The 26,167-nt window shown below is 50.2% G+C and overlaps 1 protein-coding gene across 10 annotated transcripts in view; it reads left to right on the plus strand.

The window, feature by feature from the left end:
* The window catches only part of KSR1 (kinase suppressor of ras 1), a 169,862-nt gene that overhangs the window by 132,118 nt on the left and 11,577 nt on the right, over positions 1-26,167 (plus strand). For 5 of the 10 annotated variants that reach the window (XM_063656310.1, XM_063656308.1, XM_063656312.1 and 2 more), the window contains 13 exons: positions 47-126; positions 2,075-2,158; positions 3,635-3,696; positions 3,798-3,904; positions 8,573-8,741; positions 12,647-12,688; positions 15,103-15,157; positions 15,950-15,998; positions 16,705-17,084; positions 19,177-19,273; positions 20,459-20,592; positions 21,331-21,462; positions 22,800-22,935. In XM_063656310.1, coding sequence (XP_063512380.1) covers positions 47-126; positions 2,075-2,158; positions 3,635-3,696; positions 3,798-3,904; positions 8,573-8,741; positions 12,647-12,688; positions 15,103-15,157; positions 15,950-15,998; positions 16,705-17,084; positions 19,177-19,273; positions 20,459-20,592; positions 21,331-21,462; positions 22,800-22,935 — 1,527 coding nt within the window. The remainder of the gene's footprint in view (positions 1-46; positions 127-2,074; positions 2,159-3,634; positions 3,697-3,797; positions 3,905-8,572; positions 8,742-12,646; positions 12,689-15,102; positions 15,158-15,949; positions 15,999-16,704; positions 17,085-19,176; positions 19,274-20,458; positions 20,593-21,330; positions 21,463-22,799; positions 22,936-26,167) is intronic. The other 5 variants (XM_054459835.2, XM_054459836.2, XM_054459837.2 and 2 more) reach the window with 3 other exon arrangements.

Here is a 26,167-nt window from a genome sequence, read left to right on the forward strand (position 1 = left end):
TCTCTTCCTCACTCTGCTTAGGGAAAACACTTTCCTTCTTTCCCAGGACACAGGTCCCGGGAGAAATAGAGTCAGGGTCATGGGAAGGAGTCGCAGGAGCTTCCCCTGCATCCAGTGCGATGTCACGTGAGTCCTGAAACTGGCTGCATATCAGAGTCCGCTGTAGAGCTTGTTGAAAATCCAGATTCCTGGGCCCCACCCCTAAGGTTCTTGCTCCCCTCATCCCCATTGCTGATGTGAGAAGTAATTAAAACCCAATGAGGGAGACAGAGAGCACGTGTGCATGTGTGAGCCTCCACAGACCTGGTTGCATCTTGGAGAGGCCAGGCCGGGTCGCAACTCCTTAAAAGGCACTCCATGCAGTTTGGCGTCCCCTGCCACCGGAAGCTCCCATCTTTGTTGGGTGGAGAGAGTAACATTTATGGATCTCTGCTACCTTCCATTTACACGGCGTATCTGTGATCCTTCCCAAATCCTGTGAGGCTTAGCATTAACCCTATTTGCAGAGGTGTCTGAGGCATCTTACAGCTGGTAGTAGGCAGAAGGCAGAATTCAAACATAGCTGTTTGCCCCCAGAGCCTGTTCTCTTTCCCTTGTGCTCAGGGCCTTTTTTGGCCTCTGCTGGACCAGTGGAATCTCTTATAGAGAAGCTCTGTAACTCTTAAGTTCAGAGAGCTGGGATTCAGACCCTGTTACGCAGCATCCCAACTGTGGCACCTTGGGAACATCACCTGACCTCTCTGAGTTAGTTTCCTTGGCTGCACACTAAGAATCCTGGACCTGCCTCACTCCCTGGCATGGGCATAAGAATCAAATGAGCTAGTGTTGGTGGATGCATTACGAACTACTTCCCAAATACTGTTGGCATTCATTCTGTTGTTACTGTGATATACAATATGTTAAAAAAAAAACTGTGTTTCCAAAATATGAGTTATTTCTGCTCTTAGGCCTCCCCACCCTGCGGACCAGCCTTACGCTTTTTTTCTGGAGGACACCACCCACTCAGCCCCCATCCTTCCTTCAAATCTATCTTTCGTGTTTTCTTTAATGTTCTACATTTTGGATTGAAAATACACTGATATGTTGAAACGTCAACAGAAAATTGCCCTCTTGTTCCTGTCCCCAACTCCTCAACCCCCTCTGTAAAGAGGTCTTAGCTATGTGTTGTCTTCTAGAGATATTTTATACAAACAAATATGTATATATGTTTTCTCCTTTATTTTTTACTCAAATACTGCGTGTTATACACAGTCCTATACTTTGTTTTTTCAAAAAGGGAGATACAATTTATATAGAGCAAAATGCAGAAGTGTGTGTGTATGTGAATTTATGTATTCATACACACACACCTCTGTATACCATCCAGATGAAGATGAAGAACATTCCAGCACCCAGAAAGTTACCTTTAGTTCTCCCTAGTTGACAGTGCTACCATCCAGTGGTTACTATTCACTTCTATTGTCATAGCTTAGTTTTTTTCCTGTACTTGAACTTCATGTGAATGGGATCATATCTTATTGTACCTTACTTTTTTAACTTGACAGTGTGACTTGGAGATCATTCCATATTTGCACAGAAAAAGTGTCCTTGTTTTAGTTTCTTGCTGCATAGTGTTCCATTGTATGGAAAGACCATACTTTAGTCAGCCCCAATTGATGGACACGTAGGTTATTTTCTGTCTTTATGCTGCTAACATGCTGCAGGCATACCTTGTCCATATATCTTGCAACACTTGTGGGCCTATGTGTTGGATAAATTCCTAAGAATTCCTAAGAACTGTGGGGTCAAAGGGTATGCGCACTTGTACTCTTGATTGCTGCTGCCAAATGGGTACTGCCAGATGACCACACCAACTTCAGCATATTGACAATGATGACTTTGCATCTGGGAAATTTAAATGCGAGGGGAGAAGCAGTGGCCCCTGGGTATCTCTGTCCTCTCTGGGAGAGGGCCCATGGGGCTCTGGGTTGGAGCCAAGACTCCCAGTTGCCCTGGAGCTCCATGGGAAACCTTCTGTGGCTGGGCCTTGGCCTCCCAGCTGGTGCAAGCATGTGCCTGTGTCCACCCTCTGCAGGTTCTCCACCAAGTCCTGGCTGTCGCAGGTCTGTCACGTGTGCCAGAAGAGCATGATATTTGGAGTGAAGTGCAAGCATTGCAGGTGATGGGAAGAGGAGTGGGGATGGGGGAGCAGACACTTTTAGTTTAGTAAATCAGAGTTCAAACGCGCTTCCCTATACTTGCTATTCATAGTCCTATTCAGCACACCAGGGAGTGATCAGGCCTCTTCAGGGAGATTAACCAAGTTACTCCTGGAAGAAGGGAATACTTGAGGTGGGCTTTGAAGAATGAATAGAAGTTTACAAGGTAGACCAAGGGGAAAAGAGAATTCCAGGCCATGGGTGCATCTTGTACTAAGGCCCGGAGGAATATGAGGACTGTTCTGGGACCTGTAAGGAGTTCTGAAGTTTAGCCTTACATTTTGTAGCCCTCAAGAGGTGGCAGACAGGCGATGGTAAAAACAGGGAGTTGGCTTGCGGAAGGGGAGAGTGAGCGGAGGGTATAGATTCTGTACAAGTCCAACTTTATTTTCTCATGCCTTGTGGTTTCTGGTGGGAAGGAAGGTCAAGGATAGGGAACAGTGTGGGCTAGGTAGAGTGTGTCCCCTGCTGTCCGGCTATCTTCACCTAATGCAGGGAGGCCTTGGAGGCTCGGTGCCCAGCCCACTCTGCCCCTGCATTGCTGTGTGATCTGGGGCAAGGCACTTGCCCTTTCTGGGCCTGATTTTTAATGTATACATCAACCATGGGGATGGCTCTGAGCACCTGAGCTAGTATGTGTGATTGCATCTGGGCTCCAGTCAGACTGTAGATGGTGGGTCTTGTGCATATCAGCTGGACCCATTACTTTCCCAGCAACTCTCCTGACTTCTAGGGAATTGCTGAGTTTTCTCTCTAGTCTGGGTCTCCTGTGGCTCCTGGCCACTTGGCTTACATTAGGGACCTCTAGCTCCCATCATGTGGAGAGCACAGGATGACCTCTGAGCCCAGGGCTGTCCTGCGATGCAGTATGAGGTTGATAGGACACCCTTAGCCCATTAGTGAGAAATCTGAGACTCAGTGCAGAAGGCAGGACCACAGTGAGAATCCAGTTCTTTCCAATCTTGGCCCGGGGCTGACCCTCAGACCGCATGGTCCATTGCACAAATGTAGCCAGAGGGGCTGCCCTTTGGGTCCCTGGGATTCTTTGGTAAAGCAAACATTGTCTGTCTAATTCTTCTTTTTTTGTAAGTTCAGATTTGTCTTGAGCTTTTTCAATATGGGTAGAGGGTCTCCTTTTCTTTACAAAAGAAAAATAGGTGGGCGACCTGGGGCAAGTCAAAGTGGGCATCATGAGACCTGCTTTGCTGTGAGGATGGATAGATGACAGTGGAACGTGGTAAATGCTCAGCATAGCGGCTCAGTGTAGCAGCTGCTATTACTATTAATATCATGATGTTCTCTACTTTTGAGCTAACATTTGTTGAGAAGTGTATGAAAATGGAGACAGTCCTGAGTGAATGCTACACAGAGCTACCCCTGTGTGCCCGAGCCCCCCGATGTGGCACTCCGCACGCCAACCTCCCCTTCTTTACCAGGTTGAAGTGTCACAACAAATGTACCAAAGAAGCCCCTGCCTGTAGAATATCCTTCCTGCCACGTGAGTTTTCTGCCTTCCTCTCCTCTGCCTTCTGGATTTGGGTGAATCTTTCTTTAGCTTGACCTGTTCCCTGGTGATGGGTTTTCCCTCTTTTCAAACAGTAACTCGACTTCGGAGGACAGAATCTGTCCCCTCGGACATCAACAACCCGGTGGACAGAGCAGCCGAACCCCATTTTGGAACTCTCCCCAAAGCACTGACAAAGAAGGTACACTGGGTAATGCTGGGGAGGACGCCCTTCTGCCACTGGCCTTCCTTCCTATAAAGCACCCCTGCCTCAGAGGCTCAGTGGGGAAGTGGGGCATGACACCACCGTCTCAGATTTGTGGCCAGAGGGTGGCCTTGGGGATCATATCTTGAGCCATTAGGAGGCTTTACATTTAAGTTTACAGCCGTGATTCCCAGTCCCTTCTCCTTTGAGCTAACACTTCCTGTGTGCTTAGTGTGTACTGGAAACTTCTTCCATTGCTGTTTCATTTGAGCCCCACAATAGTTCTGAAGGGTACATACGGATCCATTTCACAGGTGAGAAAACAGCACAACATCCCGAGAGCAAGAGACAAACCCAGAGTGGTAGCTTCGGCAGCTGCCCAGCCCCAAAACCTGGGCCCTTAGTCACAATGCAGCAGATACACCTTCAGTTGTTCATTAAAGCAATTGCCATGGCAGCCACCGAGCAAGGCTTTGCTGCCCTCACAAGAATGCACTCAAAAGTAATACAAAGAATGCATTTCCATCCATAGCCATGTCAGGCTTCTCTGCTGAGGCAGACAGGTGTCCTCTGCAGCTAGATGGAGTCTGCAAAGCCTGTGTCCCCTAGGAGGGTTGGCACACCTGTCATGGGCCTCTTTGCACAGGTATGCCTGGCATCTGGGAGGTGCCAGTGCTGATGGCTTCTGATAGCAGCTCCCATCCTGGCTGGCTGCTGGCTGCTGGCTGCAGGCTTCTGGCTGCTGTGGTTTTGGCTGTGTATTTTTAAGTGTGTTCTACCTGCAGCCCCAGACCAGGGGCTTAGCGTGTGCCCCCCTGATGAGTGTGTGCCCCCCGATGAGCATGTGCCCAGTTGCCCCATGGCTGTGGCTGGCCATGTGGCTCAGGCTGGAAGAGAAAGACAGGCAATGTGGCCAATTCATACTGGGGACCCTGAAGATACAGCTTCAGGGGCTGCTCTGGGAGAGCCAGGGCCACCTCTTACTGTCAGACAAGAAGGCCAGCTGCCCCAGGCCTGACTGTCTGCCACGGGCCTACACCTGTCCTCTCTCCTGCCTCTCGTTTCCCTCTGGTGGTAGCTTCTCACCCGGAATGGGGAGGCAGAGGGGAAAGATGATAGGGTCCTGTCTTAGTGTGTTCAGGCTACTGTAACAAAATATCATAGACTGGGTAGCTTAAAAACAACAGAAATTAGTTTCTCGTGGTTCTGGAGCCTGGGAAGATCAAGGTGCCAGTAGACTCAATGTCTTGGGAAGGTCCACCTTCTCACAGATGTCATTCGTGCCGCATCCTCCCATGGTGGAGGGGCCCAGCAAGCTCCCTCGAGCCCTTTCATAAGGGCTCCAGTCCTGTTCCTGAGGGCTCTGCCCTGATGACCCAGTTACCTCCCAGAGGCTCCAGCTCCCAGTACCACCTCCTTGGGTGCTAGGGTTTCAGCGTGTGAGTTGTGGGAGTTCACAGTCATTCAGACCACAGCAGCTGCCCAGCCCTGGCTTTGAGTCCCAACTCCTCTCTTGCTTCCATGACCTAGAGTGAGCCACTTGACCTCTCTGAGCCTCACTTGCTGCTTTGTAAATTGGTGTTACTAATGCTTCATTCACAGGGTATTTGAAGGGTAAAGAGAGAATGTTCACGAACTTGTAGGGAGCAGTACCATACCATCAACTAGTAATTATTTTCCCAGCCCATCACAGATAGGATCAATTCCTCAGCAGGAATGCAGTGCCTCCTGCCCCCATTGCCAACAATGTCATCATTGCTCCTGCCTTTCCTCTCCAGCTACACCAAGCACACCCTCCAGGCCTGTGGGTCCTGCACAACCCCCTGCCCATCATGTTCAGTCCTGCATCTCCACCCACCTGGACACCACCCCTCAGCCCTCCTCACAGCACTCTCTCTCTGTCCCACCTCCCCCATGAGCCCCTCCTACGTGCACCTGCTTGGCCTCTAAGTCCACACAGTGGTGGTGCCAGAGGCCTCTCATCTCTGAGAGCAGTGGCCCTCCAGGATCCCACTGAAGGTTGCTATGATAACATGAGCTAACCATTACTGAGTTCTCACTAGGGGCCACACATGGTGCTGAGAGGTGTTTATCCTGTTCCCCTTTGACCTCTTCTCCCGCCACCTGCCCCTCCACCCCTGCCCGCCCCACATTCCCCTTCAGCACAGATGCTCCCTGAGGGCCCAGTGATGCTGTCTTGCTCTCGTTGGCACCAAGCACAAAATAGGCAGGCAGGAAACCAGCATATTGATTGTTGAATGATTGAACAACCCTATGACCTGGCAGCTGTTACCCCCATATTACACAGTGGCTCTGAAAGGTTGGATCATTTGTCCAGGGTCACAGAGGGACTGATGGAGGGTCCTGAGCCTTGGAGCATGAGTGAGAAGAGGGAGGGCTCAGTGGATCCAGCTCCCACCTCTAGCTTGGCACCACATGATGTCAACTATCCCTGGCCAGTAGATTCCAGAGGTCACTGTGTACCCCAGAGCCTTCACGGCCTGCAGCAAATAAACCTGTTGAACTTAGCATTTAACCCAACTTGGCCTCAACTTCTTTAACCAAGGAATTCCTCTCCCACCCCCAGGGGAATTGATGTTTGCATTCAGGAAGCACTGGTCAGATCCAGGGTCCTGCCTAATGTAGAATCCACCTGGAGCCCTCTCTCTGTTGGTCTTTTGGCCTTGCTGGGGCCCAAACTTCTGGGTGCTCCTAGCTAGCAGGTCTGCAAAAGAATGTGGAACAAGCATGTATTAGTCACCTGCTGTGTACCACACACTCCCGCCTTTGTGATGCTACTGATCAGCGCAGTAACCCTCTGACATAGGTGTTGATGTTTTATTTTTGTGGTTGAGGAAATGGAAGCTCAGAGAGGTGGAGGAAGTTGCCTAGAGTCACCCAGCTAAGTGGTGGTGGAAGCTGGCTGAGAATTCCAGTCTGTCTGCCTCCAAACCCAGTGCTCTTTCTTTTTGGCCACAGGGAGAAGCTGGAGCTTAGGCCTCTCTCCCTGCCCCCCACTTTCTCCCTTCATCCCCCTTTTCTCATTTCTAGTGCAGCAGCCCTCCCTTCCCAGGGCTCCCTGCCCCCCACATTCTCCCTTTGCCCCCCTTTTCCATTTCTAGTGCAGCAGCCCTCCCTTCCTAGGCCTGTGTCTGGTGGTGCTTTGCTCCCACAGGCTCTTGCTCGGAGCTGTGAGATGCTGGTGCCGTTCTCAGGGGTCTCCTCTGTGCTGTGGCTGGGAAGCCATGGCCACAAGGCATCCTGGAGCCAGGATCATGCCAGGCCCATCTCCCATGACCGTGGGCAAAGCCCTTGGCTTCCTTGGGCCCTTCTCCCCTGAGCTCTGCAGTGGGGCCGTGGTGGCACGTAGCGTGGATTGAGTTGATAATCAGTGCCGCCCAAACTTCATCAAAGCTGAAAACCATCTTTATGGTTTCTGTCTGAACCAGGTACCACCTGGGCTAATACTTACTTATAACACTTCATTTTTATGTAATCATCACTATCATAATTGGAAAAACCATGATCCCTACAGATAGAAGGTAATCATTAAAACAAGCACAGTTAAAACCAAAAAGTTACTAAGCTTCATCCGGTTATCACACTTGCTTAAGGCTTGGAGCTTGAAGCCCTCACTCTTGAATGGGCAATGAGCCAGTGTTGGAGAGGCATTAAAGACATAGCAGCTCAGGCCGAGGCCTTCTCTCAGGTAGAACAAGACAGGAAACAGAGCGCCCCTCCTCCCTGGTGCAGCGTCCTCTGTGTTGTGTCCAAGGGCCTCCTAAAGGTGTCTCACTAGGCATCAAACATGTGTTTCCCATGGCAAGCACTGGTTGATGTGATCCATTAGCAGGGGGAGCATGCTTGCTTTGAGTGTGGAAGGGATGACATTAACATTTAAGTTGGGACAACATGAGTGAACCAGGCCTGTCCTGACAAACCACCTCCTGTGGTCATCTTCTAGAAAGTTCTTTCTAGCTCCAGAATTCTTACCCCTCCAAAATGGCAGACCGCACCAGCCCAAGCTATCACCTCTTTCAGGGTTTTGTAGTTTGACTCTAAGACTTCACAGTGCCTTTGATTCAGCCAGGTTTCCAAAGAAAAAGACTGTACACCTCTCGCTTATCATTGGTCTCCCTACTTCTGGCAGAGTGCCTGGTGCCTAGCAGACATGATATAACATTTATCAGAGCCTGAACTTAATTCCTTATAAAATGCTAATGTGTGCCCAGCTCAGAGCCAGTCACTGAGTATGTGACGGTCACCCTGGCCTCATGGAACACACGAGGTAGTGGGAGAGACTTTCATCAGGAAAGTGCCCATGGACATCTGCAGTAGACACGGTGCCCTGATGAAAAACTGCTGGGAACTGTGCCAGGATGGAGAGGAGGAGCGTGGTCCCAGCCAGGGTACAGGAAAGGCTTCTGGGAAGAGTGTGCTTGAGCTGAAATCAGAAAGCTGAGCAGGAGCCCCCCGGGGAGTGAGCACTGAGGTGAGGGCCTCTGTGCGCTGCCCTTCCTCAAATGTTAGATGTGTAAAATGTCAGACCCTGAGGATTCCCTGGGCTGACTGCTTCCTTTCCAGATGGGGAAGGGAGGGTGTGGCTGGTGGGAGGCAGGTGGGGCAGGGACAGCCCTGCCATTCCCAACATCTCTGGTCCTGCAGGAGCACCCTCCGGCCATGAATCACCTGGACTCCAGCAGCAACCCTTCCTCCACCACCTCCTCCACACCCTCCTCGCCGGCGCCTTTCCCGACATCATCCAACCCATCCAGCGCCACCACGCCCCCCAACCCCTCACCTGGCCAGCGGGACAGCAGGTTCAACTTCCCAGGTACCACATCTCCAGGCTTTTCTGGGTTCTAAGGGGTGCGGTCAGATCCCCTTCTCAGCAGACCCAAGTTCAGCAGATTCAAGGTTAGACATGGCCACAGCTAAAAGCTGATGTTTATGGAGCACTTGTCAGGTGCCCCAAGCACAATAGCTCTGAGGTTGATGCTGTTGTTTTACAGATGGGAATACTGAGGTTCAGAGAGAGGGAGGGGCTTGCCATGAGTTGTACAGCCTGTAAGTGGCACAATGGAGATCAAACCCAAGTCTGTCTGACATAACATAATCCCCACGCTGCCCTCCACTTCGTGGGGTGGCCTCTCCTGGGCAGTGCTCACTTTCTCGGGACTGGCTTCTGAGCTCCCAGGAGGCATGGCCAGCAACGGAGGGAGCTAGAAGGCCTCAGAGAGGGAATCTGGGGTCCTGCTGCTTCCCACTCGTGATCTGGGTAAGCTCCTTCAAGGAGACCTCTCGTTCCCTTTCCATAAGATAGGTGACCATGTAAAGTTGGAATTAGGTTGTTCCCATTGTGTGGATGAAGACACTGAGTCCCACAGGAGTTTAGAGCAGAGTAGACCTGAGCCAGAGCTGACCTCCAGCTCCACCCCAGCCCACTGCCTGGTGTCTGTGGGGAGAGGTCAGAATTCCAGCCTCTCCTGCCCTCAGCTGCTGGCCCGGGGGTGTCTGCCTCTCCAAGCAGCAGGGTGAAGCCCACCTGCCCATTTTGGGACTGAGCTGCTGCCTCGGCCTCCCTGGCAGCTCCTCAGAGTCAGTCTCAGCCTTCAGTTTATTACAGTTTGCAGTCTCAGAGGAAGGAAGGTGGCTGTGACACTCCTGTTTGCTCTGGACCCAGCCACAGGCCGTCTCCAGCCCATAGAGTCCAGGTCAGGCCCCTGTCTCTGGCCTCTGGAGCTCCAGGTCCATGAGGACAGGCACAGCTCTCCCTGTGCCAGGAGAGCCCCAGCTGGAGCCATACCCAGCCAGCAGGAGGCCAGGGAGCTTCTCCTGGGACTTCTTTTGGGGACGATGGAGACGGAGACCTTGTAGGAATCTCTCTCTTTGCCTTCACCTCAGTACGCACGTGGCTGGATATCTCCTGACATTCACGCGTTGTACTGAGCACGCCCCTCCCCTCCCCGCATTGAGTGATGGCCCATTTGATTAACCTCCTCTCCCATTCTGCTCTGTCTTTATTATGCTCTGATACTGTGCCTTTTGCTAAACCTCCCAGTTGGGGTTTTTGTAAAAGGAAAGGGTGTGTTTGAAACACGGCAGTCACAGAAAAAGTTCTTTTTGCACAATCAGCCAGACTCTTGCTGCTTTCCCTGATGTCCCCAGATTGGGCCTTCATTGTCCCCTGCACAGCAGCCTCACTCTCTCCAAGATCCTATCTCTTTGGTCGTGGCAGCACCAATGGGTCAATCCTCCCCCCAACCCCCACTGCCCACCCCACTGGCCCGGTGGTTCAGCTGGAGAAGGCACGCCTCCTATCGTCCCCCTGCTCTGTGCTGTGCAGGGGCGTTGCACTTGAACTTCAGGGCTAAACCTGGGAAAAGATTATAGTCACGTGCTGCTTCACAACGGGGAAATGTTCTGAGAGATGCATTCCGCGATTTCATTGTTATGTGAGCATCATAGAGTATACTTCCATAAACCCAGATGGTAGTCCTCCACACGCCTCGGCTGTGTGGTGTAGCCTATTGTTTCTAGGCTGCAAACCTATGCAGCATGTGACTGTACTGAATATTGTAGGCAATTGTAGCACAATGCTAAATATTTGTGTATCTAAACATCTGAACACAGAAAAGCTACAGTGAATATACAGCATAAAATATTAAAAATAGGGCTGGGCACAGTGGCTCATGCCTGTAATTCCAGCATTTTGGGAGGCCGAGGTAGGCGGATCACTTGAGGCCAGGAGTTCAAGACCAGCCTGGCCAACATGGCGAAACCCCATCTTTACTAAAAATACAAGATTAGCCAAGTGTGGTGGCAGACACCTGTGGTCCCAGCTACTCAGGAGGCTGAGGCACAAGAATCGCTTGAACCCAGGAGGTGGAGGTTGCAGTGAGCTGAGATTGCGCCACTGCACTCCAGCCTGGGTGACAGAGCAAGACTCTGTCTCTAAATCAATCAATCAATAAATAAAATGTTATTTATTTGTAGGGGACTGGAAGCTGCTCTGGAAGAATTCCTGTACACTATTGTAGACTTTATAAACACTAAACACTTAGGCTATACTAAATTTATTTTATAATATTCTCCTCAATAATAAATTAACCTTAGCTTACAACTTTTTAAAATTATAATCTTTAAACATTTTTTTTAACTTGGACTCTTGTAATAACAGCCCAAAACAAACATATTGTATAGCTGTACAAAAACATTTTTTAATTTTTATAAGCTTTTTTCTATTTTTAAAATCCTTATTTTTTCTTTTACTTTTTAAACTTTTTTGTTAACTAAGACACACACGCTAGCCTAGGCCTGTGCAGCCTCAGGATCATCATCAATATCACTGTCTTCCACCTCCACATCTTGTCCCACCGGAAGGTCTTTGGGGCAGTGACATACATGGAGCTGGCATCTCCTGTGATAACAGTGCCACCTTCTGGATACCTCCTGAGGGACCTGCCTGAGGCTAGTTTACAGATAACTTTTTTTTTTTTTTTGTAAGTAGAACAAGTATACTCTAAAATCATGATGAAAAGGCCAGGTGTGGTGGCTTACGCTTGTAATCCCAGCACTTTGGGAGGCCGAGGTGGGCGGATCACCTGAGATCAGGAGTTCAAGACCAGCCTGGCCAACATAGTGAAACCCCGTCTCTACTAAAAATACAAAAATTAGCCAGGCATGGTGGTGGGCGCCTGTAATCCCAGCTATTTGGGAGGCTGAGGCAGGAGAATCGCTTGAACCCGGGAAGCGGAGGTTGCAGTGAGCTTAGATTGTACCATTGCATTCCAGCCTGGACGACAGAGCAGGACTCTGTCTCAAAAAATAAATATATAAATAAAAAATTTAAAAAAAATGGTTAAAAGTACAATATAGTAAATACATAAACCAGTAATAAAGTTGTTTATTCTCATTATCAAGTAAGATGCTACCGTGCATAATCATGCGTGCCATCCTTTTATACAGCTTGTAGTTCCGTGGATTATTTCCCGCCAGCATCACCACAGATACGTGAGGAATGCATGGCGCTACCCTGTTACCACAGCTACCACATCACTAGGCGAGAGGAATTTTTCCACTCCATTATAATTAGGGCCACCGTCGTGTATGTGGTCCCTTGTTGACCAAAACAACATTCTGTGGCACATGACTATATTTATACCCCCATTTGACAGTGAGATAGCTGGAGAGGTTAGCCAACTCCCTAAGGTCCCAGAGCCTAGTTATGTGGCAGAATTGAGGTTGGAACATGCTGTCAGCTTCCAGAACCCCAGTGTATCCTTTTCAGTCACCTATGAGAGAGAGAAAAAAAAAATGTGGGTAGGGAGTGGTAAGGTTGAGACACTCTGGAGGTACAGGTGGGTCTCAGGGGGAGGAGGCCATTCTTCTGTACATAACACTGTTCAACTTTTCCAAATCACTCTCTCCCATTGTATTTTGCCCTTCTGGGCTCACATGCATTTCACAGAGCGCTGGTGACCAGAGACGGGGTCTTGGAATGCCCAATCCTCCAGTGCAAGCCCCTTTAGTCCTGCGGACTCCTGCCAGGGCCCATTTTCTCCCAGCTCTTTTCCTCCTTCCTGCATGGTTTGGCCTGTCCTTGCCAGGTCCATCTGGGGTAGGGCTGTCCCAGCCCAGTAACAAGTCCCTGCCTCCCAAGCCGGTACCTGCAATTCCGCTCCTCCCTCCTGCGTTGGCCGTTCTGTGTGTGTGACTCACCTCCTCTTCTGTTTAAAGCTGCCTACTTCATTCATCATAGACAGCAGTTTATCTTTCCAGGTGAGTCCTTTGCATGGTTCCATTAACTGCCCTTTGCTGTGACCCCTTCTGTCCTGCCCACCTGGGCGCCCTCTCTCTGGATACCTTTGGAGATACTTGAGTCTCCCTCCACCTGTTCTGAGAGCTGACTGCCCATAGAGGATGGGAAGGGGGCAGGGCAAGTGCCCTGGTGGTAGGCCTCTTATGTGAGAAGTTCTTGCTGGGAGGGACCCTGGAATCCATCCCATCCAGCCTCTTGTCACAGAGACTGCAGGCGACCTTTTCAAGGTCACACTGCTAGGAGATGGCAGAAGCAGGACTAGAATCTGGGTTTATAGAATGGGGAGAGGACTTTTTGCTAATGCCTTATGAGCATCTGTCACCATATCCTCCTTTGCACAATGATGGGAGGATATCTTATGCACAATGTAGAGAACCCATTTGGGAAGGTCTGCTGGCTTCTCTTAGTGGGGTTCACCCTTCTGTGCCTTACCACACAGTGCCATCTGCTGGCCATTGCTGGAAATGCCTCATTGCAGAAAATTTAAAGGAAAACACTTTCAGTAAGTCAATACATTGAGTCCCTTCTGCAAAAATTGTTTTCTACACTTACTGTGTACCAACGTTTTCATTCCTGTCCCTAAAGTGCTTGAGATCAGTGCTTTTTACTGTAACTGAAGGTGATGAGCATAATGGTGTTTAAAACAAAGACTGGAGCTGTTTTTTTCTTGGGTTGAACAGGACTGTCTTGAAGTCACAGTATTTTGGTTACTCCAGGCTTTTCTATTCCCTAAGCCAGCTCCATTAGGGGGCTGACTTGGAGCATCTGTGAGTCCTTAGAGGACCATCCATATGGCGTTGCTCAGGTGTGAGCAGGGCAGCAGTCAGGGCCCTGAGAACCCGCCTCCCGGAGGCTCCCTCTGAACAGCTGAGCAGCCTCTGTAGTTTCACACCGGTTTTTTGTTGTGGTTCCCCTGGTTACTAGCTCTAGGATGCACACAGGGGATTACCCCAAAACATTGGGAAGATATGGCTCTTCTCCCAGAAGGGTCCATTTTCCCCCGAAGATATGTCACGGGGAGGGCAAGGAAATACATTTTTATTAAAGCAAACGTGAACACATTTTGGAGCAGAATGCATGATACACTCTTAACTTTTAAGGAAAAGCATGAGGCTTCAGAGAGGCATTTTGCCTTCCCACTTGGGGTTTGGGGAGAAACCACACCCCAACTCTTACTACTTCCCTCATGCTTTAGGCGTGTGTTTGCCTTCTGTGGAACATTTGAGCAGTGTGGGATGGGTGGAAATGCCAGGCCCCTGCTGGTAGTCTGCAGACACACTGTGTCCGGGGGAGGCCTTACCAGTAGAGGCTTCTAAGGTTCTGATCCCCCAGAAATTGTGCACAGGATGTTGGGCACATGTGTGCATTTCCCTGCTAAGAAGGCCCACGGCCTCTATCAGATTCTCCAAGTCTGTGAGGTCCCAGAGATGTTGACAGCCTGTGGTTCAGATGACCTTCAAAGGCAGAAGAAAGCCCTAGAAGAAGGTCGAGGGAGGTCTTTTGGCTGAGCGGGGAGAGTCTTTGTCCACACAGGCAGGAGAGAGGCCTTTGATAGCTTCAGCCACTGCCACTTCCTGTCTCTCTTTTTGCAGAAAAGAGCAGGGAGTGAGACGTCCGTGGCAACCCTGGGGCCACCAATCTCCCTGTAGCACTTTGGTTCCATGCTGGAGTAACCTTTGGTTCTGGTCTTCCTGGACATGGGACTTTTAGCGCCAAAACTGGGAACACCCGAGGCTCAGGGGTCAGCCCCAGCTGCCCACTCTTGGGCCCCTGATATGTGGCGTTTCTTCCTCTCCCCTGAGAGCTGCTCCACCAGTGACCCATACCTGAAGCTGAGGGGTCAGGGCCTCTGTGCTGGAGATTCCCAGCAACTGTACTAGGCACCAGGTGTCACTAATGAGCCACCTGCACGTCCTGCCACCGGCCTTGCTGGCCAAAGTGAGGGAATCTCATTACTTTCAAGGGTTGTTGCAAGCAGCCCCTGCTTCCAAACAGCAGCTTTAGCCAGCCTGTCCAGTAAATGAGAGCCCAGTTTGCTTTTACCACTTGCTTGTGGGGGGCATTTTGGCCACGGGCGTGGTCGTAATGAGAAGTCTCACCCTCCCCACCTGCCCAGATCCCCTGCCCAGAGCCTCTGCCCAGAGCCCCTTCCCGAGACACAGCTGTATATGCAGAAGCAGGTGCTGTGGAGGCTGCGTCCTTGCAAAATTTATGGAAGGGCCCAGGCTGGTCCTTGTGGAAGTGCCTGAGGAACATGTGGCAGTCCACTCAGGGGAAAATCAACCTCTCTGGGGGTGCAGGGTTTCAAGCACGGTGTCTCTTTGGGGAGGGGAAAGCAATCTCATGCTTTGTGTTTGGTTTTTGTTTCCTCCAGACATTTCGGCCTTTGCACAGGCAGCCCCGCTCCCTGAAGCTGCCAACGGTACCCGGTAGGCATCCCTAGGTAGTGCCTCCTTCCCTTCTTTGGGGAATTATTAAGGCTGGATCCATATCCCTGGCCACCTCCCACTCCACCTTTCTATCTCCAGCCAGCCAGATGCAGAACTCCCTGGGCTCATTCACCCTCTGGGCAAGTGAACTCCACAGAGGGTTTTATTTGCCTCCTATCAGTGCGGTCAACATTGGGTGGGGCCGCATGTGAAACTGGAGCAGTCTTGGGACCCAGGAGGGGTGGATAGAGGGCACTTGGAGTTAGAGAAGCCTAAGAATAGCTCCTGTGCAGAGCCCTTTCTCTACCAGGCCATGCTGAGCACTTGACTCACATTCCCGCATCTCACCCTCAGCGCGGTGGTAGGTATCAAAGTAGGTGTCATTCTTAACACACAGCCAGCCCAGAGAGGTTAAGAAATTACATAAGGTCACACAGCTAGGAAGCGATAGAGCTGGTTTTCCAAGTCGAGGCCGTCAGATTCCGAGTCCTGTGGGTGTGCTCTGAGACCCTGTGTAGCAGTGTCACATCTGAAAAGGGGCTTTGGGGATCACTGCCCACCTCTCAGCCCCCACCACCCTCAAGTTAGCCTAGGGAAGGCTGAGGCTGCACAAGGGGCAGGCCTGGCCCTCAGCCTCCTGCCTATCGCCATGGTATCCACGTGGCCTTCCCCCTAGCCAGGTGTGAGTCAGAATAGGTACCTTTGTCTCAGATCTCTCCCGGGAGTCCCCGCCAGCTGAGAGCAGAGCGGCCTCCCTCAAGGTCTCCTTGACAAACCCTGTTTTACTCTTAGGCTCGATGACCAGCCGAAAGCAGATGTGTTGGAGGCTCATGAAGCGGAGGTAAGGGTGACACACATGCGTCCACAGATGGCCTCTCCCTCTTTTCTCCCTTCCCCATCTCAGAATGTGCAGGTGGCTTGAGGGTGAGTGGGTTCTGGACTTTGGCAAGGGCTATGCCAGGCACCTATTGCAGAGGTGCATGGCAGGGAAGAACGATGAGGAATGTAATGGAGCAAGCTTGTCCAAGCTCTGTCTTCCCCACGCTCCCCAGGTGATTGTAGCCAGGGTCAAGAACCACTGCCTTGACCCTTGAACAAAAGTGTCAGCCAAGGCTGGATCCCTCCATTGCATTATGGCTTGGAGAATGTTAACAGACTGATTTACTCCTGCCCAGGGGAGAGTCAGAAACTCTGTTTAAACAAGAGTTCCAGAAGGATGGATGCAGTGAAATTCTTCTATGCCAGGGATGCTCTTGGTCTTCCCTAGACAATTAGATGTTGCTCACAGGTAGGTACTGGAGTATTAGCATGACGAAGGGGCCTCAGGTCACCGGGGCCAGCCACCACATATTGTGGATGAGGACGTTGAGGTCCAGTGATGCTAAGTGAGCTGCACAGCAGGCCAGTGCAGAGCTGCAACTACAACCTGGGTCCCCTGGCAGGATGCCTCTCTCCCCTGTTACCTGGCTAGGGCCCCAGGAGAAGGAAGAGACGTCGCAGAGCCTAGATCTGCTGCCCATCCCTGTTCCTTCCTCCTCTCCTTTCAGGCTGAGGAGCCAGAGGCTGGCAAGTCAGAGGCAGAAGATGACGAGGATGAGGTGGACGACTTGCCAAGCTCTCGCCGGCCCTGGCGGGGCCCCATCTCTCGCAAGGCCAGCCAGACCAGCGTGTACCTGCAGGAGTGGGACATCCCCTTCGAGCAGGTAGAGCTGGGCGAGCCCATCGGGCAGGGCCGCTGGGGCCGGGTGCACCGCGGCCGCTGGCATGGCGAGGTGGCCATTCGCCTGCTGGAGATGGACGGCCACAACCAGGACCACCTGAAGCTCTTCAAGAAAGAGGTGATGAACTACCGGCAGACACGGCATGAGAACGTGGTGCTCTTCATGGGGGCCTGCATGAACCCGCCCCACCTGGCCATTATCACCAGGTAACCAAGCTCTAGGACCTCATGCTGGATGGCCAGCTCAGCCTCCCCCTTCCCAGGGAGCCCTGTTTGTGTGGATGCCCTAGAGGGTGTGGAAGTTCTAATAGAGGCATAAAGAAGAAAACCAAAAATGGGGTATAACTTCCTAATCACATAACCCCATTGACACTAAAAAATAAATAAATATGGGCTGGTGCAGTGGCCCATGTCTGTAATCCCAGCACTTTGGGAGGCCAAGGTGAAAGGATTGCTTGAGACCAGGAGCTTGAGACCAGCCTGGGCAACATAGTGAGACGCTGTCTCTACAAAAAAATACAAAAAAATTAGCTGGGCCTGGTGGCAGGTGCCTGTGCCTGTGGTCTCAGCTACTTGGGAGGCTGAGGCAGGAGGATCGCTTGAGCCCAGGAGGTCAAGGCTGCAGCGAGCCAAGATCATGCCACTGCACTCCAGCCTGGGTGACAGAGTGAGACCTTTCTAAGTTTAGAGAAAATCAAATGTCCATAAAAGGTACGGAGTGAAAGCCAGTCTTCTCCCACTGCAACTGAGCGCTTCTCCCCAAAGTCAGAGACACTATAAACAGTTAACATTCCTTCTGTTAAAATGAAGACATTTGCATATACTCACGTTTTGAAACTGTTTGTTCCTTTTTGTAAAAATACAAAGGAGAGATCATGCTGGCTCACACCTTGCCTCCTGCACTCGATTGTGGGTCTGAGGTCTACTCTCTTCTAACACCTGCACAATATCCCCGTCACGTAGGCTGAACCCAGTGGTGTGCTGGTAAATGTGTAACAACCAGTTTTGGGGCAGTATGGAGGGAGCCCTAATTTATAACATCCATCACTTCCTGTGGTGTGAATACTCTCACCATGGTCAATTTCAGACGACCAGTGTTATCTCCCTGGAGTGGAGTAGGGTTGGGAAGAGTTGTATAACCAAGAGCTGATCACTGGTGGTCCCGTAATTTATTTACAGAACAAGACTCCATCTCAAAAAAAAAAAAAATTAGTTAATGAAAAACAAAACAGGTAATTAACTAATGACAAACTAGACAGGGTCTTGCTCCGTGCGTGGCGTGGTCTTGGCTCACTGCAACCTCTGCCTCCCAGGCTCAAGCAATTTTCATGCCTCAGCCTCCTAAGTAGCTGGGATTATAGCCGTGTGCCACCACACCTCGCTAATTTTTATATTTTCAGTAAAGATGAGGTTTCACCATGTTGGCCAAGCTGATCTCAAACTCCTGACCTGAGGTGATCCACCCACCTCAGCCTCCCAAAGTGCTGAGATTACAGGCGTGAGCCACTGTGGCCTGCCTGAAACAGGAAAATATTCATTAACAAAAAAATCTTACTTTGTTTAGAATACGCTGAAGAAAAGTGGGACACAGATAAGGAAATCACCAACCAATATTCTCTACCCCTTGCCTGGTTTTCGAAGGCTTTGAGACTCCAAGAATATTTTCCTAAAAACATAGTCCCTTCCTAAGATAGCTCCCTTGGACCCACAGACTTCTCTCTGGGTCCCTCTCACCTGGGGTTTTAGGAGTTGATGCAGGTGGAGACCCCAGAACTCAAGCTCCTTTCCCAGTAGTCACCCTGATGCCCCTACATCTACCCCACCCCCTTTGCCTCCTTGCACACTCCTTTATTGTAATAAAAACCCTGTGATCAAGAAAAAATGAAAACTATAATGAGACTCTTGACAGTGAGCCCCAGAGCCTTGATGTTGCCTATTGATGGCCTTAAATTAGCCAAGTTCTTCCCCATCAGAGTGGTCCTGCCTTGAACCCACCAAGCGTGGCTACTCTGAGTTCCTGAGAGCTTTGATGCACTGTTTCCTGTTGTAGGATGGGCAGGCACTGGCTCTCAGGGAATAGGGGTTTGTGTGTGTGTACGTGCGTGGTGTCGTGTTTCTGCACGTTCAGGCCAGGCCCCAGCAGGACTGGGCTGGGTTAAAGAAGATTTGGCTCACAGTCGAGGGGCTGGAGAGAGTCCTTGCAGGCAGACGGGCACAGTTCTCCCCATGGGCTCCACCAGGGTTAGGGTCAGGCTGCACCAGCCCCAGACTCGTGCTTGACCCCCACCACCCTCGACAGCTTCTGCAAGGGGCGGACGTTGCACTCGTTTGTGAGGGACCCCAAGACGTCTCTGGACATCAACAAGACGAGGCAAATCGCTCAGGAGATCATCAAGGTGAGGGGGTGCCCAGCTGCTGGGGGTGGGTTTCTGGCCGGTTCCAGGGCTCTCGGCTGTTCCTCTCGGCCTGTTACTCCCTGTTAGGGTGGTTTGGGCAGCTTTGCCTCTCTCTCTAGCTCAGGCTCCTCAAGGGTGGAAGGAACCCCATCTCTTCCTCCCTGTCTCTGTCTCATTCATTCAGAGACAGGGAGCTGACTGTCCACATGATTAGGCTTGATGGAATTGACTTGGTTGGGAAGGAACTTGGCAGGCTTTAGAGGCCAGTTTCAATCCTGGTCACACCCTTTGTATGACCTTGGGTAGGTTTAGCCTCTCTAAGCCTCAGTTTTCTCCCCTGTAAAATGGGGATCTTCATATATCCTCCCTCTCTGGATTGGTGTGAGGTTAAAAATGCAATAATCCATGCTGTGGGGTACACAGGAGCCCTGGGTCTGGTGTTTGAAAACAGCTTGACCTTGGATGAGATCATGCCTGTGTCACCCACATTCCATGCACCTGACTCATCAGTGTTCAGTTCAAATAGAGCATTGGTTAGAAATCACCCACTGCCACCTTTTCACTTGATAGACAAGGAAACCAGTCTTCAGAGAAGTTGAGCACTGTGTCTAAGGCCACAGAGTGAGTGAGAATCTGAGCTGAGATGGAGTTCAAACCCCAGATTTCTTAGTCCAGGGCTCCTTCTACTACAGCTCAGATATTAGGAGCACTCAAAGTTGGGGACCCCACTGTGGGAATGCCTCTCTGTTCCCCCACCTTGAGCCCTTGCCCTGCCTGAGAACACAGACCAGCTGTGCATATCCTGACAGAAAACCCCAGCTCATTTAGGTCCTTTATGACTGAACACTGATAATCTCACTGTCCCTGACCCCCTGGCTCTCTGCCCATCACCCTGTTCACACCTCCTACCTTAGCCAAGGTTAACGTGGTTGTTTAGAAGCATGGTAACGTTAAAAGAGCATGGACCGGTCTGGGATCAGATCTCAGCTCTGCTTCTTCACTGCTGTGTGGCTTGGGGCAAGTGACTTTCCCTCTCTGAACCTTGATTTTTTCTTCTGTAAAATGGGGACAATATACTGCATGGAATTGTGAAGATCAAATGTGGGGATTTAGGTAAAGCATCCAGCCCAGGGTGGCACCTCCGTCATCGTCGCACATCTTCACTCCTCCTGATGTGTCCTCCAGGGCATGGGATATCTTCATGCCAAGGGCATCGTACACAAAGATCTCAAATCTAAGAACGTCTTCTATGACAACGGCAAGGTGGTCATCACAGACTTCGGGCTGTTTGGGATCTCAGGCGTGGTCCGAGAGGGACGGTGAGTTGGTCTTGAGTGTCTGGGTGGGATGTGGGTGCTGGATGGGGAAGAGCAGGGCTGAGGTCTGGGCACTTTCACTGTTTGTTGTTGAACTGCAGCCCTCCCTGCAGGGAAGCCCAGGTCACTTTGGTCCTGCCCTTGTAGTTCTGGTTTAGAATCAGATTTGGGTCGCGTTTGGATTCTCAGGCTGACTTCCATGGAAACCAGGTCCCCACACTCACATTTGCCCTGGCTGTTCACCCGCTTGGCCAAGGAACCAGGATTCATTTCCCCACAATGAGGAAGAGTGTCAAATTTTATTTTCCCATATCTTGAAGGGATTGGCATAGGGAGAAAGGCCCCTCCCCTCACATCTAGGGGAACCCCAAAAGGGAGCATGGCAGCGAGGCTGCAAGGCCAGCCCCAGGCAAGTTTGAGATCCACAGGCAGATCGGGGTTCCTGGTTAGAGAGGCGCCTCATTCTCCAGCAGAGGGAGCTGGGCACCTTCACCGGCAGCTCCCTGTCAATATTTATCCATTCTTGCCCTGCTTTTCTAGAAACACCTGGTCATGACTCCTTTCTAGAATTCCTCAAAAGCACCGGTGCCTTTCCCAAGTGCAGGGTCAGCGTTCTGGGTCTGGGTTTGTTTTCTAAGCTGTGTGTGGGTGTTCTGCCGGCCCTGGGGCAGACCTGTGCCAGGCAGGCCTCTGCTGCCTGCTGAAAGGCCTGTGTCCTTGTCCCGGGTTCCTGGTCTCCAGGCGTGAGAACCAGCTTAAGCTGTCCCACGACTGGCTGTGCTATCTGGCCCCTGAGATTGTACGCGAGATGACCCCTGGGAAGGACGAGGATCAGCTGCCATTCTCCAAAGCTGCTGATGTCTATGCATTTGGGTGAGTAGGCCCCTGGTGCCCTGAGACCAAGTGTGGCCAAAACAGAGGGCCCTGGTGGCCATTGGGGGCAGAGGGAGGCATGCTTTTAGGTGTTGAAAACCCAGGCTCTGGAGTAAGAAATCAACCTTGAGTCCTGGCTCTGCCGCTTGTTGAGTGAGTGCATGGTCTTGAGTCCTGGCTCTGCTGCTTGTTGAGTGCATGGTCTTGAGTCCTGGTTCTGCCGCTTGTTGAGTGTGTGACTATATCCTTGACCTTCTGGAATAGCTCCTCCCAACAAGGTCATTTCATGAGGACTAAACCAGGTAATTGTGTGCAGTGCTTAACACTGGCTCTCAGCCCCACCCAGCTGATCTGGGAGGATGCTCACCAGAGCTGACTGAGAACTGCCCCTCCCAGTCTGGGGGAGCTGGATGTCCTGCCGGCTCTGCTACCCCACAAAGACCTGGGTGCTGACCAGTAGCAATATAATGTGAGCCCAATATAGAAGTTAAAGTTTTCTAATAGCCACATTAAAAAAGAAATGGGTGAAATTAGTTTCCCCTGTTTGTTTTATATATTATAAAATGATATATTTTATTTAACTCAATATATCCAAAATATTATTTCAACATGTAATCAGTATACAAATTAATAAGATATTTTATATTCTTTTTTCCTACTAAGTCTTTAAAATCTGGTGTGTTTTCTGCCTAGAGCACCCCTCCATTCAACTGTGCACATTTGAGTCACTCAGTAGCCCCCCTGTGGCAAGAGGCTCCCACATTGGACAGTGTGGGTCTGATGGAGAAAGTCTCGTCCCAAGTCAAGAAAGCCAAGGGGACGTAGAGAGGCCAAGGAAGTCTCGCCACCCCGGTCACCTGTGCTGTCTCTGGGTATCCTTCCCAGTGGGGTGGCCTTGGCGCCATCCTTCCTCCCTGACCTTTAACAGTATCCTTTCCTGAGCACCCCTGTGTGCCAGGTGCTGGGCTTGGCCCTTTAGTGCTCCTCAAACAACCCTCTGACAAGAGACATTAGCCCCACTGAGGTGAAGCAGTTTTACTGTGATGTTGCAGCTAGAAGGTGGCAGAGCTGGATTTGTGCTGAGGTCAGAATGACCACCAATGCTCCGGTCAAACCTGCGCTGTCTCGGACTTCCCACCCCATGACAGCACAGGGCCCAGGTCCTCTAGGGCTGGGAGGAGCCTCCAGGAGCCCATTGTAGCATCCCTTGAAGCCAAGTGGGTGCGGAAGGCTGGAGAAGGGTCCTGATCCTCTGGCTGGGCTATGGCTCAAGGGCCCCTGGGTGTGAGCTGGGCACAGCGGCCCAGGAGCTCACAGACATGGCTGGGTCTCCGCAGGACTGTTTGGTATGAGCTGCAAGCAAGAGACTGGCCCTTGAAGAACCAGGCTGCAGAGGCATCCATCTGGCAGATTGGAAGCGGGGAAGGAATGAAGCGTGTCCTGACTTCTGCCAGCTTGGGGAAGGAAGTCAGTGTAAGTAGCACCTGCCCTGGGTGGGGCAGTAGGGCTAGAGGTGGGGTGGGGCACGTGGCACAACCGCCCTTCACTCACCCACCTGAGAAATGGGGTGGGTGAGGAGCTCTGCCACCTGCAGGTGTCTAGCTAGAGATGAAAATGATATGCATTGCCCGGGAATGGGGAAGGAACAGGGAGGCATAAATAAGAAAATATCCATCCTCACCCCACTGCTCACCTTTTTCATTCCTTTCAGCCTTTTTTTTCCTTAAAGATAATGGTTTTTGTTGATTTATGAGATGAAAAGGAAGTAAAGACCCATGTTATTTACATGAAAGAAGATAACTTTTTTAAAAATCACTGCTCAAAATACAAATAATTGTGTTGTGCTGTGGTATTAAATCTTTCCCCATAATGTTTTTTTGACTATTAAGAACAAATCAAAGTTTCCGCAGCAAACTTGTTTTCAAAAAACCAAGTCTTAATTATAGTGGCTGACTTCTCGTTTCTGCATGGTTTCTCCTTAATGGTTTCTCTGTGTTTGTAAGTTTTGTCAGGCTAAATAAGAGAGAGAGGCTCTCAAAAGATGTTTATTTGGAAATAGAGCGTTGCACTGGGAATATGCATGCCATGGTGAATGGCTTGCTTATTCAGGGAGGTAAAGGAAAAAATGAAGAGGATTACACAATTATTTTGAAATATTTAATAGTTTTCCCTGGCTACAAAGATCAGTAACAAGACTGATGTCAGTCCAAGGTTAGACTGGTTGTTTGGGGCAGATGTCCTTGTAGGAGTATTTTTGTATAAGGTTGCCATAGCCTTCATACAAGGTTGCAGTTTTTGCAGTCTTTAGTGGTAGTTTTTGTTATCAGATATACAAGCCCAAGAAGCCTCTCTTCGTGGCTTTCCCAGGCCCGATTTGTCAGAGTTTTCTTCACATTAGTGACTCTCTTTTGATTCTGACAGCTTTCAGTTTCCTTTATCACAGCACAGTGATATATAAAGAAACTCCAGGGCTCAGTGTTTTCAGTGCCATCAGTTATAGCCATGTGTCCATGAATCAAATAGGATTGGGACAAAACAGCCTTGATGTTAATAAGCAACTCCAGTCAGTATTTGGGCAGCATAACAAGTGAAGTCTTCAGAGGGACCACCTAGCACTTGTCCAGGCTAAGATACAAACAGGCTGTGAGCTTCTTGTTAAGGTCACGAACATTGCTGGCAGGATCACTGTCTGTCTGCAGACTCTGTCTGCAAATTTGCAGTGATGAAATCAACCTCATCTTCCTCCAAGATCTTAATAGATTGTAATATTTTTCTCAGTCGACTGGTGGCAAGCAGCTAGGGCGTCTTCAGAAGGCTCACTCAAGATGACATTATATTTGATCTACTTTATTCCACAGTAGTATATGTCATCTTGTTGAAGTCCAAAATATTTGTACTAGGATGCCCCTCCAAAGATGACACCAAAATGCTATTTAACAACACTAACAGCAGGCTTCTCGTTGGCCAGTTGACACCATTTCATCTGGGGTGCTGGGCAAGGGCCATGGGTGATGAGCACCTCTCTGACACTCTCAGGCCCGTCCTTCTTGACTTCCTTCTGGGCCAGGGCCAGTTGAACATCACCTTCACCTTGGTGCATCCTCGGGCGCCTTAGGAGCATGTGGTGGTGATGCAGAATTTTTTGCTCCTTAGCTCAGCTAAAATCCAGGTTCTTGTCTCATGACCAGGAAAAATTAGGCATGCGGACACATTGAAAGGTGAGGAGAGCAGAATTCATTAAAAGAAAGCTCTCAGCAAAAAAGAGGGGGTCCTCCCAACAGGCTCCCATCTCCCAGATTGAATATCAGGCCACCACACACGAGCTGAAGAAGTCAGGCTCCTCCCCTGCATAAGGTGCGAATTCCTGGTGGCTCCACCCTATTCCCCCAGTGCATGTGGGTCTCCAGTCCATTGTGGGTGTACCCAGGCAAGACCCTGTGCAGGTTCCCTCATCTGCACAAAAACATCTGGTGTAAACACTTGGGGGGCAGGACGGAGGTTCTCCAGGGACCCTTTATCTGCCTCCTGCAACTGTCAGTGGGCTCAAGATACAGGTTTTGGGCTCCTGGCTGTGGCTGCAGCCTCCTTGGCTGGGCTCTGGGGCAGCTCAGATGGCAGCTGAAGTAACCACTGCCTTCCAGTCTTTTTAAATTTTTTTTGAGGCAGTTTTGCTTTGTCGCCCAGGCTGAAGTGCAGTGGCACGATCTTTGCTCACTGCAACCTCTACTTCCCAGGTTCAAGTGATCTCCCGCCTCAGCCTCCAAGTAGCTGGGATTACAAGCATGCACCAAAATAATCTGGCTAATTTTTGTATTTTTAGTAGAGATGGGGTTTCACCATGTTGGCCAGGCTGGTCTCAAACTCCTGGCCTCAGGGGATCCATCTGCCTCAGCCTCCCAAAGTGCTAGGATTACAGGCATGAGCCACCATGCCCAGCACAGTCTTTTAAAAAAATATTTAAGACATGCATGTCATAAAACCTAGCTGATTTTTTTATTGTGACTTTTTCCACATGACATTTTATTATACTCATTACCTCAAATCATTAACAAATCCTTATTGTTAAGACTGTCTGCCCTTATGTCCTGTGGCCACACCATAATGTAACTACTTCTGTCACTGGACATGGGGATTCTTTCCAGTTTTCACCTCTCTTTACAATAGAGTTAGCAAGGACATCTTTGTATAAACCAGAGTATTATGTATATTTGTTGCATCTGAGAGAAAAGATATTCTTCGTTCTGCTCTCCTGGCAACAGTTTGTTTCCTTTCTGCATACTTAGCATCTTGGAGCAGAGAATGGTAAGTGCCATCTTCAGGGAGGCAAAGGCTGGAGCAGAGCTGAGCAAAGGGCTGCAAGGGAGTCAGGGCTCAGCACTGGCTGCAAGTTGGAATCATCTGGGAGGTTTATAAAAATGCCAGGGTTAAGGCCTCCCCTACAGAGGTACCAATTTAATTGGCCTGGGATGGGAATAAGATCATAGTTTTTTTTTTTTTTTTTTAAATAAGCTCCTCAGATCATTCTAGAGCACAGCCAGAGTTCTGAACTAATTGAAAGGATTTCTTTTAGTGCGGGGTCATGGTGGTTTTGAGACCAGTTTGGGGTCAGGGCATGGGGAGTGGGGACACAGCAGATGCTCCGGCAGCAGCTTGTGGCTCACAGGAGTTCCCTTTCTTTTGTCCGGTCTTGCCTTCCCTTTTTAAC

The sequence above is a fragment of the Pongo pygmaeus genome, chromosome 19, assembly GCF_028885625.2.
Source record: "Pongo pygmaeus isolate AG05252 chromosome 19, NHGRI_mPonPyg2-v2.0_pri, whole genome shotgun sequence".
Classification (NCBI taxonomy): Eukaryota; Metazoa; Chordata; class Mammalia; order Primates; family Hominidae; genus Pongo; species Pongo pygmaeus.